The sequence below is a fragment of the Epinephelus lanceolatus genome, chromosome 12 (assembly GCF_041903045.1).
Source record: "Epinephelus lanceolatus isolate andai-2023 chromosome 12, ASM4190304v1, whole genome shotgun sequence".
In the NCBI taxonomy this organism is placed as follows: domain Eukaryota; kingdom Metazoa; phylum Chordata; class Actinopteri; order Perciformes; family Serranidae; genus Epinephelus; species Epinephelus lanceolatus.
Genome location: NC_135745.1, coordinates 22,492,622 through 22,505,865, shown reverse-complemented (window position 1 = coordinate 22,505,865; position 13,244 = coordinate 22,492,622). Strand labels below are relative to the sequence as shown.

Here is a 13,244-nt window from a genome sequence, read left to right as displayed (position 1 = left end):
AAGTAACATTGTCGGTCCTGTAGAGTGATTGACCTGACATGGTTTGTTCGTAAATTCAGTCTGACGCTCTACACTAAAATGAGAGCCCTGCTGGTTGAAGAAACAGAGCATTATTTCTATATGAATTTAGGAATAGTTAAGTTAAACGCACATTAACTGGGCACGGTGCTCTGCTGCTCTGTCTCCTCAGACAGAGTGCCCAGACTGCGGTCTGCCACTCTGAGAGTGCAGTTCTCTGGACAACCGAATGGTACATTCGGATAAGGCTCCGAATTTACGAACAGTCCAGTTTGTGCTAGAGTGCGCTCCGACACTCAGCATGAGTATTTCTGAACGCACCACTGAGTATTTCTGGACATCTTCCTCCATTGTCTAAAACAAGCCAGCAGAATGTGCTTGCTAGTGCTAGCTAATGTCTGTGGAGAATTGTTTTGGTTCCAGCTAAGCCCTGCCCACCAAATACAAAAAGTTACTCTGGTTTCAAAAAGGATCAAAAGCAGGTTTAATTTGACTAATGAAGTTTGGATTTACTACTTGGTATTAAGTAATTTTAGTCAATACCTCAAAGGGTATCAAGTACCGATAACCAGCTCTAGTGACAAATTAATATTTGTTTTATCTCCGTCAGAGTAGTACAGACATTTACCTTTTATCACCTGCAACATGTTTCAACCTGATAAAGGAAACCCCCAATGAAAAAACTTCTTCTGCCTCACACCCTTATCTATTTATCGCACATGACCTACACATGAGCCACATGTGAGCCTTTTATAGCTGCCGTTTGTGAAGTGAGCACGAGGGTAGAGAGTGGAGCTGCAACAGGAGGTGCTTTTTGGGGACCCTCGAGGTGGAGAGGAAAGTTTCATACCTCACCAGGTGGCCCAGAATTCCCAGCAGTACCACAGCATGGAAAGCACTTTCACGTTCCTATTCCCATCTACCACCTGTCTATTTAGTCATCTCGCCAGTTTTATTGTGGGCTTCTTAATTTAGACGATGACATTTGCATTGGACTGGCTTTTTACTTGGACTAAATTTTATCAATGACCCTCAACCAGTAGAATTCTAAGCCTCCAAATAAACCTCTTCAATCCCTCTCTTAGTCAAGTCAAATGTTAATACTATTTTTAATGCAGAGTCACTGCATCAGTAATTACTTGTTGACCATCTGCACATAACAATAAGTCAAGTCACTTTACTTGTAAAGCACATTTAAAGACAACACAAGTTGTCGCAGTTATAAAATATTGACTGAGCAACTGCCAACAGCTTTAGGTCAGATAATCTCAGAGTACTGGAGGAGATTATAAAGAGAAACCAGAGCGTGGATACAATTCTTTCCAGGTTATGGACAGAATAGGGAATATAATTTAGTAATAAGGAGTCTGTATTAGTCTGTGTTAGTCATAAACACTAAAGCCTCGTTTCCACCAAGCCGTTTAGTATGGTTCAGTTCGGTTCAGTACGGTTCAGTTTGGTTCAGTTTGATGCACATTTTTTTTGTTTCCACTGTGAAAAGTTGTGGACTGTACCAATGGAACTGTTCCTGACTGTCCCCATTTTTGGTCCCCCCTCTGTTGGGGTACCTAGCACACAGATCTGGTACTAAAAGGTGGAGCTGTGAACACTGCAGTCTGTTGATTGGTCAATAGCGTACAGTCACTCTGCCCAGGGCTGAGCTGTGGCTGGTTTTGAAGCTCATGTAACCACTGTTCATACCGTGGCAAGTCTTACACGCATTAGTAAACTGTAGCTATAAAATGAAAGGATGTTTTGCTGCCTCTCACAGCAGCTGTTGTCTGAGAAAATAATAACTTAATTCACTGGGCCGACTGCTGACAGCTTTTAAGGTGGAACGTTTACTTGTAATGTTACTCAATGCACAAGTTGATGACGTGAATAAATCAACACACCTAAAATTTCAATATGACAACTTTGCCCATTCTATTAGTTTTTATTGTCTCTCTTGGATGCCATACACTTAAAGTAATGACTGGATCTTCAAGCGTTTACAAGTACATAATAATTTCGGTTTTATTATATCAAGGATTTATTATATCTCTGTCAAGGAAAATTATATTGAGACATTTAGCATTATTGCCTTAGATAAAGCTGAGTATCATCAGCATAGCAACATTTACTTCATTATGTATACTTATCAAATAATTGCTTTTTCGATTAACAGATTGATCATCTTGTCTCTAAAGTCACAAGTAATAGTGAAAAAAAGCCTGTAACATGTTTCCAGTGCTCAGTGTGATGTCTTTAAAGTACTTAAATTGACTGAATTAAACAGAGTAAAGCGGCACAGTCCAGATGCTGGAATGAGCAAATGTTTGGTGTTTTTGCTTGATTATATAATTCAATGATCATAAGAATTGTTGTTGATTAATTATTTTTTTGATTGACTGACCAAATAATTGACAGATTGCTTGCCCACTTGCTAATGCTTGCGTTTCTGGATATGTAGATAAGCAATTATTAGTGTATATTATTAGCTCAGTGTTGTTTTTACAGCTTGATTCTGCTGCCTCACACTGGCCAAAAATGTTAATGCAGTTTTAAATGACAAAATGATCTCGAAGAATGATCATGTGCCCTCACTGGTCAAACAAAGACGGACCAGCAGAACTTTGTTTCAGGTTTAGACTAAAAAAATACCTAAATAAGGTTAGAGAAACATTTTCTTTATTGATAACAAAGCCAGTCTGAAACCACCTGACCTACGTGACCAGACTTTTAGTGGTGGCATACACTGTCGAGGTGAGGATGACTAACATTTCTTCTGTCTCTCTTATCTTGTAGCTGGGAGATCATTGACTCAGGCCAGGACAGCCGGTCCGGGGCTGGACCTCAGCTCAGCGACTCCCTCAAACTCTTCCTCCAAGAGACGTCGGCTTTCAAACAGCAAAACCCCGGCAAGGTAAGGCAGAGTGGGCTGATGATCCAAAGCAGCCTGAGCTGTCTTTACTGAGTTCCCACAGTAGAGCAGAGAAGCATGTTGTTTTGCCCATTCAGATAAAATATTTGCACAATGTAACTTTAACTTTTCCTATAAAAAAGTAACCAATACTTATTGTATACTTACAGTAACTGACAACAGATAAAACTATGTCAGTACAATTTTATTGTCTTTGTGTTTTTGTTTTCTGTTTCTTCTAGTTTTGCCTGCTGGTTTGCAGTTTGTGCACCTTCTTCGCTGTCTTAGGACGCTACATTCCAGGGATTGTTATCTCATATATTTTAGGTGAGTAAACTAAAATTTGGCACATGAAAAGATCATTTCTATCAAGCTTTATATGCTTAGACTACCACATCCAGTACAGCTAGAGGGTGGCTGCATGTTTGTTATCCTGGTTTTGGTTTGGTTGAGCTCTAGTGGAAGATGCAAGCTTTGCACAATTTAGCCTCTCTATGCTCATTACGTGCTGCGCTACTAGCTGGAAGAAAATCTTTCACTGATATTCAGATCATTTCTTTTTGGTCAGCAGTGGTAACACATTGGTAAATACAAAAGAAACAGGCAGAAGTACAACGAGCTAAGCAGTGTACTACCGTGGACGGGGGCAGCAGCAAAACATTTTAAGTGTACGCTGTATTAAGAATATTTTCACCGCTTTACCTTACCCAGACAGCCCCTTCTGCTAGGGAAGCCATTTACGGCTTTACTTCCCCATGCTCTCATCAAAGCCACAAGACTCCACTGACTAAAACATTAATTTTAGCTTTGTGAACATGGAAGTTGCTTCTGCCAGAGTTTATGCCTCTGCTCCGGCGACAGCCGTGGCAGGAGGCATTATATTTTCAGGTTGTCCGTCCAATGCTTGTGAACATGATATCTCAAGAACTCCTCATAAGAAATGCCTCAAATTTGGCGCAAATGTCCACTTGGATGTAACAATGAGCAGATTAGTTTTTGATGTTTGTAGGTCTAAGGTCAAGGTCATTGTGACCTTGTCTGTCTCATTCTTGTGAACGTGATATCTCAAGACCACCTTAAGGGAATTTCTTCACATATTTATGTCTTGACTTCTCCCTGCAGTGCTGGGCGTTTTCCTGTGGCCTCTGATTTCATCTCACGAGGTTGGTTTGTGGCTGGAGCCAGTTCTGCAGAAGCTGGACTTTGGCATCGGGGAGTTCCTTCAGAAAATCAAAGAGAACCATGGTAACTATGACACATTTCAATATGTTATGTGTTTTCATTTGTTGTCTTGATAACATTTGTAGGCATCACAACCTAGTGAAAGAGTTTTGCTCTTTGTTTCTTTCAAATGTAAAATGTAAAATACTTGAAACAACAGAGTGTAGAGCAGCAAATGGAAATAAAGTACAAATACCCACACATTATTTAGTCATGCCCTTATAAAACTATAGCTTCTCATCTACTTTTTGATTACAAAATCACCACCTCATTCATGTTTTCTTCCTTTCAGAGAAGAGGATCATGCAAGCTCAGACTGAGAAAGAAGGCATCGAGTCGGACCTTTCTTCCATGTTTCCCAAGGTTGGCTGATCAGCTCATCTCGATTTAATGATGCTTCTGTTGACTGACAGGATCCAGTGAAACCTAATTGAAATTCAGTTCACATGATCCGCATCAGGCCTGTGCCAAAGTGAACGCTAAAAGCTTTTGCTATTCAAGCCAAACACCTTATTACAGATTACATTCACTGACTGTGCCTCTCATGAAAGTCTCAACATGGGATACTTTATATCACACCTGTATGAATAAAGTGGAGATGATGCAGAGGGATGAGTCATCACACTAACAGGACTGTAGGTTAAGAGTGGAGACATGGACACTGGATTTGACTGCTGTGAGAATTAACTTACGTGAGACTGGACTCTCAAGTTGACTTGAGACTGGAAAGCAAAGGTGGATGGATTTTGATCACAACTGAACTAATTCCAGAAAGTTTCCAGTAAGCAACTTATTATCATAGAACGGTTCCTATGATATCCTCCAAATTTGTGTCCCATGAATAATTTTACGTCCTCAATACAGATTCATGCTTGTGAGTCAGCTCTATGCTGAGCCTTCGCCACTGTGAGCATTTATACTTGTGTGGTGGTGTGTCTGTGTCACTCTGCAGTTACACCTCCAAAACACTAGTTGGCAGCGGGGTTTGTGTGAAGTGCTGTAAAGTTGAGTTGATTCAAAACACACATTAAACACACATTAAACATGGCTTAATAGAGACAATTTCAAACACAAGTACACAAATCAGTTTCATTATAACTCACAGCATTCACAGACAAAGCACTTGTCTTTCGCTGGACACATAATACAACACGCTAATGTTTTTAGCACAGGCCTATGGCATTTTACATTGTATAAATTAGCCTAGCAGCTAGTGGACTTTTCATCCACTTAAATGAAACCAGGAACAACAGCAACATTTAACAAAGATAAAGTTACAAAATTAGCCTCCATAACCCTCACAAGTTTCACCGACAAAACAACTGTCTTATACTAAACACATTTCCCAAACAAATATAACATGCTAACATTATTTGCACAAGCCTGTAGCATTTTACATTGTATAAATTAGCCTAGCAACTAGCGGAGATTTCCTCTGCTCATATGAAGCCAGGATAAATCACACAAAGGACATAAAATGCTATTTTTGTGGAGGCTTTACTGTCTTCACAATTTATTGTTTCTTATCTGTGAAATTAAAGTAAATAAAATCTTTGTTTCTACTGAGGGAAATGGTTTCAGCTTACAGAAGCAGACAGGGGGTCTGTGTCACCGCGAGGTATAATTAAATTTTTGGGATGGTGCACATCAGGCTACGCCGTAGGTATGGCGTCAATTCGGCGCAGAAGTATAAATTCCACTTCAATGTACAGTTATGTAATTAACATAAAGTTATGGAGATGAAGTTTAGAAAAACAAACATGGTGAGGACGAACCTTAAAATGACTCAAAGTTCACACGACTCCGAACATGCGACTCCAGGAGAAAGTCCTGGATGAAAGTCTGTTTTTTTATGACCCATCCATCACCCCAACCTGCCCCCTTACAAGCGCTCAGGACTGCTTCCTTGTTTACTGCCGCCAGCGCATTGGTCACATGATCGCAGCCTTTTAAAATATGTGGGATATGTACGAATTTGGATGCATTGCTTTTCGTAGGAAAACATACAAAATATTTGTGAGAACAGCCTGCAGTAAGTGGGCCTTGTACTCAGTGCAATTTTATCTATCAAACTGCTATTTCCAAAGTCAATAATGAACCTTCAAGCTCAAAACATTTTGTGTATTAAAAGGAAAAATCCTGGAACAATTAAAAATCAACAATACAACACATTGCCACACACTTTGACAAGAAAAAAAGGTTCAAATGTTCTATATAAACTTTTTCTGTATCCTGTTGCCTTCAAGTACCAATCAAGTATAGTGCCCACGGCAGACGTCATGTGGCATGTAGATATATTTTATCCTCATCTCCATAAACTATCGGTAATGTTGCAATCAGATTAGATTTGAAAGCAGCAATTGTTGTTGGTTGGTGCTGATTTAAGTCCCATTCTTTTCCTTATTGCCTCTTTTTTCATCAACATTAGCACCATGATGTAAGAGAAACATTTGACATACACATTTATTGCTGTTTTACATTTCTGTAGTTGTTTAGATTTGCCAGCTAACTTATTTTTCCATCAGAAAATAGGATTTTCTTATCATTGCTCCACCCATTCAGGTTTGAGTCTGTCAATTAATCAGATTATTTCTGCCACCAGATGACGTTTGTCTGTGTTTTTTACTCTGAAATCTGACGTTTCCTTGTCTTTCTCTCCTACAGCTCGACTCCACTGTGTGTAAGGAAATGTCTGTGTCAGACACAGAGGTGTCTGATGTGACGTGGACGGACAACGGTACTTTCAACCTGTCGGAAGGACACACACCACAGACTGAGAACTCAGAGGGTATGTCAGCTCCACACTGTCTTACAGATTGACACATGTTTTTTAAAAAATAAAGATGTCTACAATAGAAGCATATAGGGATGGGCATCACTAAACTTTAAACAATGCTAGTACCTGTATGAATTACTGTTATAAACTATAACATAACCGAGGTGGACGGGGTAACAGGAGATGAACTACAAGCTAGGAGGTTGAAAATGGTGCATTTTGCTGCCTGTATGTGATGCACTTTCACTAGATGTTTGGAATGATTGCTCGTGTTTCTGCCCTCACATGCACAGAGTTGTTAAGCTTTAGGCAACAAGCCAGTCAGCATCACCTCTTGTGAAGTAAAACCAAACTTGAGAGCATTTTGCTTTCTCTGCCGTTGTCCCTGAAAGCAGGGCCTCTGTTTGAGCCATAATGTGGTTTTGTTTGTTTATTCTATCCTCATTTACACAAGATAAATATAAATATACACATGCAGTTATGAAGCTGCACACTGTAAATATTTTTTGCTTGCTTCCTTGTTGATGTCTCTCTGTTTTACAATGTTACCACGAGTCATTTCTTTTTACCTCACAGACCTCGACAGAGAAGAAGCGTTCACTGGAGGCCTTCCAGAATTCCCCTCACTTGACAATGGCACAACGACCAATGGCGACGATGACGATGACTTCAGCCTCGGCCTTTCCTCGCCTCCACCTCAGCCCCAGCAGCCAATCAAATCCAAGCATATGCCCTCTCCTCACAAAGACCAAACCACCGACAAAGCCCTCGAATTAGTCAACCAGATGGCGGGCGACGTCATCGCCGCAGCTGTCACAGCCGCCATCCAGGAGAGGATAGAAGCAGCGGTCGGCTTCAAGGCGCTGAGCAAAGGCTCGGAGCGGTCAAGACTCCCACAATCCACCAGGCTGCTGGAGCTGGCCGAGGAGTCGGACAGCGAGGTGGAGGACTTTGAGCTGCTGGACCAGTCGGAGCTGGAGCAACTGGAGGGGGAGCTGGGGTTGGGAGAGGAGAAGGAGGCCAAAGAGGAGTCACAGGCCAAGAGTGACAAGCCCGCCTCTTCTGGATTCTTCTCCAAATTACTGAGACGCCAGTGATTGATGAAAGTATGGTCGGCCTGGGAGGAGGACGGGTTACAGAGGACATGTGGAGGGGAAGGGGGGGTGTTCTGGTCACAGAGGACTGTTGGAGGTTATGAGAAAAAATATTTCCATTTATCTTTTCCTGTAGAGCTAACATCAACATTTTAGAACCGGTCAGTTTGTCAGATATGGAGGTAAAGTCACTATAATCAGAATCATCATAGTGCAATGCCAAAATCAGACTACACGATATCAGCCAGATAAAGTCAGGCATGGGGACAAAAGTGAGTGTTAGGTGTCACCATTGCTCATTTTATCCTGTGCAGTGTGTGATAGAGGAAAACAACTGATGCAGCATCTGGGATGCATCATAACGTCCTGACCAAAAGACGACTGCGAGGTGTGTGTGTACCATCACGTTGGTGTAACCCAGAGGAAAACACAAGTGAAAATTATCAGTGAAAAACATGGAGGGTGCTTTTGCGTGTGCAGCCTTCACAGGGCGCTGTGTATTTATTTACATTTATTTGGTTCATTCTTGTGCGCCCCTACGGTTTTTGCGCACACTGCACCGCAGCCAGTTCGGAGCATATTTATGTAGCCGACTGGTCCAAAATGGCCCATGACCATTGTGACATACACAAATATAATGTAGACTGATCCTGGCATGACGGGTTTAAAGGTATACTATGCAGGATTTCCCTAAAAACTCCCTCTCAATCATCGCTTACGATCCACTCTCAGTATGTGACGGTGTATTTTTCTGCCCTCTGTGACCAGGTGCCAGGCATCAAAGAGATACAGCCCCGAAAAATCGCAAATCTAGCGAGGCGAAACACCAAACAAGATATAACTGCAGCACAACACATATTTTACCTGCTGCCTGAGTGGATATTTTGGGTGAAGCAGGTGCAAAGACTTCCTGTTATATATCATTATTATATATTAAACTGACCGCCTCTGGTTTCCAAACTCTCCAGCCACTGATGCTACAGTTTAGAGAGCTGTCAATGCACCTAACACTTACTTTGATGCTGAATTCATTCATCCAACTACATTACCCAGAATTCCAAAGGAATGACAATCACTAGGCAATCAAAACACCTTTAATGCTCAAAATACTACTACTGGTTGGGTAGTTGTCTATGAGCATTAAAAACTAGAAAACCCTTTTTTAAATCATTAGTTCCTTTTTTAATTTTGTATGCACTTTTTTTTAACATGTAGTCCAGGATGTTAATTTTATGACAACATGCAGCAGGTCTCAAAATGCTATGCATGGAAATATCATTTTGAGACAATTATATTTAAACATTTAAACATTTTACTTCCATGTCACGTGGCTCACTGGGGCCATCAGTGGGCATAGAGAAAAATATTTTACGTTTGGATCATCCTCCAACACGTCAAACTAAATTGTGATTTAAAGTTTGATTGAAGTGGTCATGGCTGTCATAATCTAAAGGCCCAAACACACTAAACCAACATCGAAGAACTAGTGGTGACGAAGGCCAGTTGTTGCCTCACATCACCTGTGTATCAGCCAAAAAGTCACACTCAAAGAGTACAGCCAACAGCCAGCTAGCATGTACGTTCTGCATCTGTGTGGGAGGAATAGCAGCAGCAGCAAACGTCTCCAACTTCTATTTCTCCTTTCATGCACTGACATCAATTCAACTTGCTGAATGTCAATTGGTGCCAATGGTGCAGGACACACTGTTACAACTAGGGCAACAGGCGCTCAGTGACGGCCTAACATTGACCAACGACTGACTGTTGGCTCCCTGTGTCAGGGCCCTAAAACAGTAACCAGACTCACAGTTTACTGGCCAGTTTGCCTTCAGCTGAGAGGCTCAGTCGGCATTCAGTGGATATCAACCAACAAAAACAGATTTAGGCTTGAAAGTTACATTCCTGCAAAGCCACTGCTCAAAACGCATATTGAGACAGGAGTTCCTGCCTCAGGAGCATCTCATTTTAAAACCATGGCTTCATCCCTTTGTCAATTGATAAATAGCCCGTTTAAACCTTTGTTGAAGTGGAAATAGACAACTTTTGTTCAACAGTCAACTTATCCTCCCGGCCAGTGTTTTGAAGTAATATTATTGTTGCTGTCACAATAACAATGCAGTCGCTAAAGTTAGAAGCCAGAAATAGACATAGATGTTTCTTTTTTTCTAGGGGAAAAAAATGAACAAATCTTATTGGTCCTGGCTTCATGGCTCATTTTCTAGCTCCTAGTGTCAGCAACATGGCTCTAGCAGCCTCGCTAATGTCCAATGCAAGAAACATTAAGAATACCAATTTACCAAAACAAGCAAACAAAAAAAAAACCCTGATCTTAGTGCTACAATAAAGGCAGAGTAAAATGGTGCGTTCCATCTGGACTAGGAATTTGGAATTTCAAAGTTCGCAGTCGTAAATGTCAACTGGAACACCCACTAAAGTTGGCTTTCCAATGCGGAAAGTCACCAACCCAACCTCAAAATCCAAGATGGATGCTCTGTGCATCAACAGTAATGAAAGCTGTATTGATTTACTGTTAATTCGCACCTCTGTCTAAAAAAAAAGTCATACACAGTTCTGTCCGACCGTCATCTGTGGAAATGTTGCTACAGTGTTTGTGTGTGCAGAATACAGCATAATGCGTTGTTATCAACTGGTATTGCTTACACTGGCTAACCTAGCTTGAACTGTGATTACTGTGAACTCGGGTGTGACATTATTCCCAGCTCCGACCTCCGACTTCCAAGATAAAGAGAACGCAGTATAACACCTGGTACCTTACTGAGCTAGTAGGAAGAATGAAAACTGTCGGTTGTGAACCCTCTCACCCCTGCTACAGAGAAGACACTATGTGAACACTCCCATAACTGTGACTGGTCAGACTGGTCATGCTGGAGCCCATGAAGACCTCTGCTCCTCACATCATAGGATGATCCAAAATAAATAATAAATAAAATAAATAAAATAATTCAGATTTAGTTTTAGTGCACTGAAAGTAAAATGATACGAGATAGAGTATTTCAATTGCACCTTATTATTTAATGATGCACCTACGTAGGGAGTCTGCTGTGTCCAGCATCCGTCGTGAAGTGAAGACGAAGAATGACTGAACTGTTCTTTTAACATGCCTTGTACATTAAAAGACATTGTTTTTATAATAAAGACACACAGCAATGTATAATGTATCCTCTTGAATTAATCATGTATGCCTTGTATTAGCATAGCTAAAGATGACAATAGAAATATTTGTTTTTCAGTGCCTACGAGAAATGTGTAGTGGCTGCAGTTCGTTTCTAGCTCACAGGTCATAACTGTATAAGATGAAGAAATGTTCCAACCTCTAGATAAGAGTTGGGGCAGGTTCGGGCTTCACTAAGAAAAGACCATTTTAAATATTTAATAGATAAAAATAAAAAAAGATTAATGTTTTTCATTTACCTTCTGGTTGTATCACGGTGGTTAAAGTGAGAAACCCTTTGACTTCAGTTCAGAAACATGTTGGTGGGTCAGAACCAAAATGCATTAACAAAATGTACTTTTATGTAATCAAGAATGTCAATAAACTACTGTCACGCAGTCTGTAGACTGATTTATTTGACCTCAGTGTGTGTGTTTGTGAACATGTATGAAGTATGTTGTGGGGAACCTTGTTTACACAGTCACTTGTGGGGACTTGCGTACTTCCCTTTTCTGTCATTTTACACTTTTACTCCTTTGCATTTCAGATGGAAATACTCGACTTTTTAGTTCATGACAGTTACCTGAAAGCTGTGGTTACTCTTAGTTTTCAGATTATGATTTTATAATGAAAAATATATCATGCACAGTATTAAGTAAAACAACCCAATGTTATATGAAGTAGTGAAGTAGTCAGCAGCATTAAAATACCACTTACACTTAATACATCAGTAGTAATAATTGGATAATAAAACACTGTTATGGGGATCATTCTGCCACATATGAAATATTGTATTTTTGACACATTTAAAACATTTTGCTGATGATATGTCTGCATTTTTTAAGGTAAAATTATGAATGCAGGATTTATTGTTTTTTCTTCTTTCACCACTGTTTACTGGCCACATCTGGGTGCTGTAGTTCAAAGATTTGAATTAACTATGGTCCTGAAAAATTGGATCACAGTTTTCATTTCTCTCAGAAAACAACCACCTCTTGCAAAGCAGAAATACAGTTGGCATTTAGGAAACAATTGCAGCTGACTCAGCGTGTTTCATAGTAACTCCTGACATTTGGGCAGTTCCAAAGAAACTGACAGTTTGGCTTTTTTAAAAGAAGATGGCATTTCTACATTAAAAATTAAAATGATTATATAAATATATACGTATATGTATACAAAACATCTTCTGCCTGTTGCTGTTGAAACAGCGCTATGTGAATTTAAGTATATAGATAAAGGCTTACAATCCTGCGAGACTTGTGTCTGTTGAGATGCTGATTGGGTCTGCAGCACATATTCATATAACATCCTGTTATGAAGACTGACTTACCCTAGGTGCACAACCTAATGCATTGACGGATTGGCTGACCGGAAGTCATTCATTCCAATGGAGGTGAAAATGACTGATAGTAACGGACTTTTGTGCAGCAATAAGCATAAGCTTTTTTTCCACTATTAAAAGTGATTGTTGACCATAGGTTGATTTCTATGCGGTTGATAATTAATCTATATTTTTGAATTTTGTGCTCATGTCCATAGCCCATTTCACGCCTATATATCAGCTCTTTCAATAGTACACTACTCAACTCATCTCAGTTCAGTTGGTACAGTGACTTTGCTAACAGCTAGCCACCCGCATCTGGCCAGGTCCATCAACGACGAAACCTTGCGGCGTTGTTCTGGGGGTGGGGAATGCGTTGGGGAAACACTCTGTTAAAACAGGAAAAATAGGTTGTGCACCCAGCGTAAGAACTACAATTCAAAGGGCTGCCACCACTCTTTATGTGCAGTTTTGTTTTGTCAATGTAAAAGTCTTGTAAACATTGATGGGAGGGGTGAACAGGGTTTGCTGTTTACAGTTAACACAAGGAATGGTGAAAATGCAGGAGGATGGAATATTAAAGCTGTGCTAAATTGTTGTCTCTCTCTCTTTTAGTGCCCCCACCCTCACATCTCTCTCCTTGGTCCCTTTCCTTTTTAGGTACCACCTATGCCAGTATAGCAGACCCCTGATGGTCTGAGAATGTAGTTTCTTTCAGGGGTCAATATAGACAGGTATGC

At 40.4% G+C, this 13,244-nt stretch overlaps 1 protein-coding gene across 1 annotated transcript in view; it reads left to right on the top strand.

The window, feature by feature from the left end:
• retreg1 (reticulophagy regulator 1) overlaps positions 1-11,417 on the top strand; it is a 46,197-nt gene extending 34,780 nt beyond the window's left edge. The window contains exons 4-9 of the mRNA XM_033650456.2: positions 2,806-2,923; positions 3,163-3,247; positions 4,043-4,165; positions 4,434-4,504; positions 6,806-6,929; positions 7,494-11,417. Of these exons, the coding sequence (XP_033506347.2) occupies positions 2,806-2,923; positions 3,163-3,247; positions 4,043-4,165; positions 4,434-4,504; positions 6,806-6,929; positions 7,494-8,014 (1,042 nt within the window). The 3' untranslated portion in view covers positions 8,015-11,417. The remainder of the gene's footprint in view (positions 1-2,805; positions 2,924-3,162; positions 3,248-4,042; positions 4,166-4,433; positions 4,505-6,805; positions 6,930-7,493) is intronic.
• Positions 11,418-13,244: the final 1,827 nt, after the last annotated feature.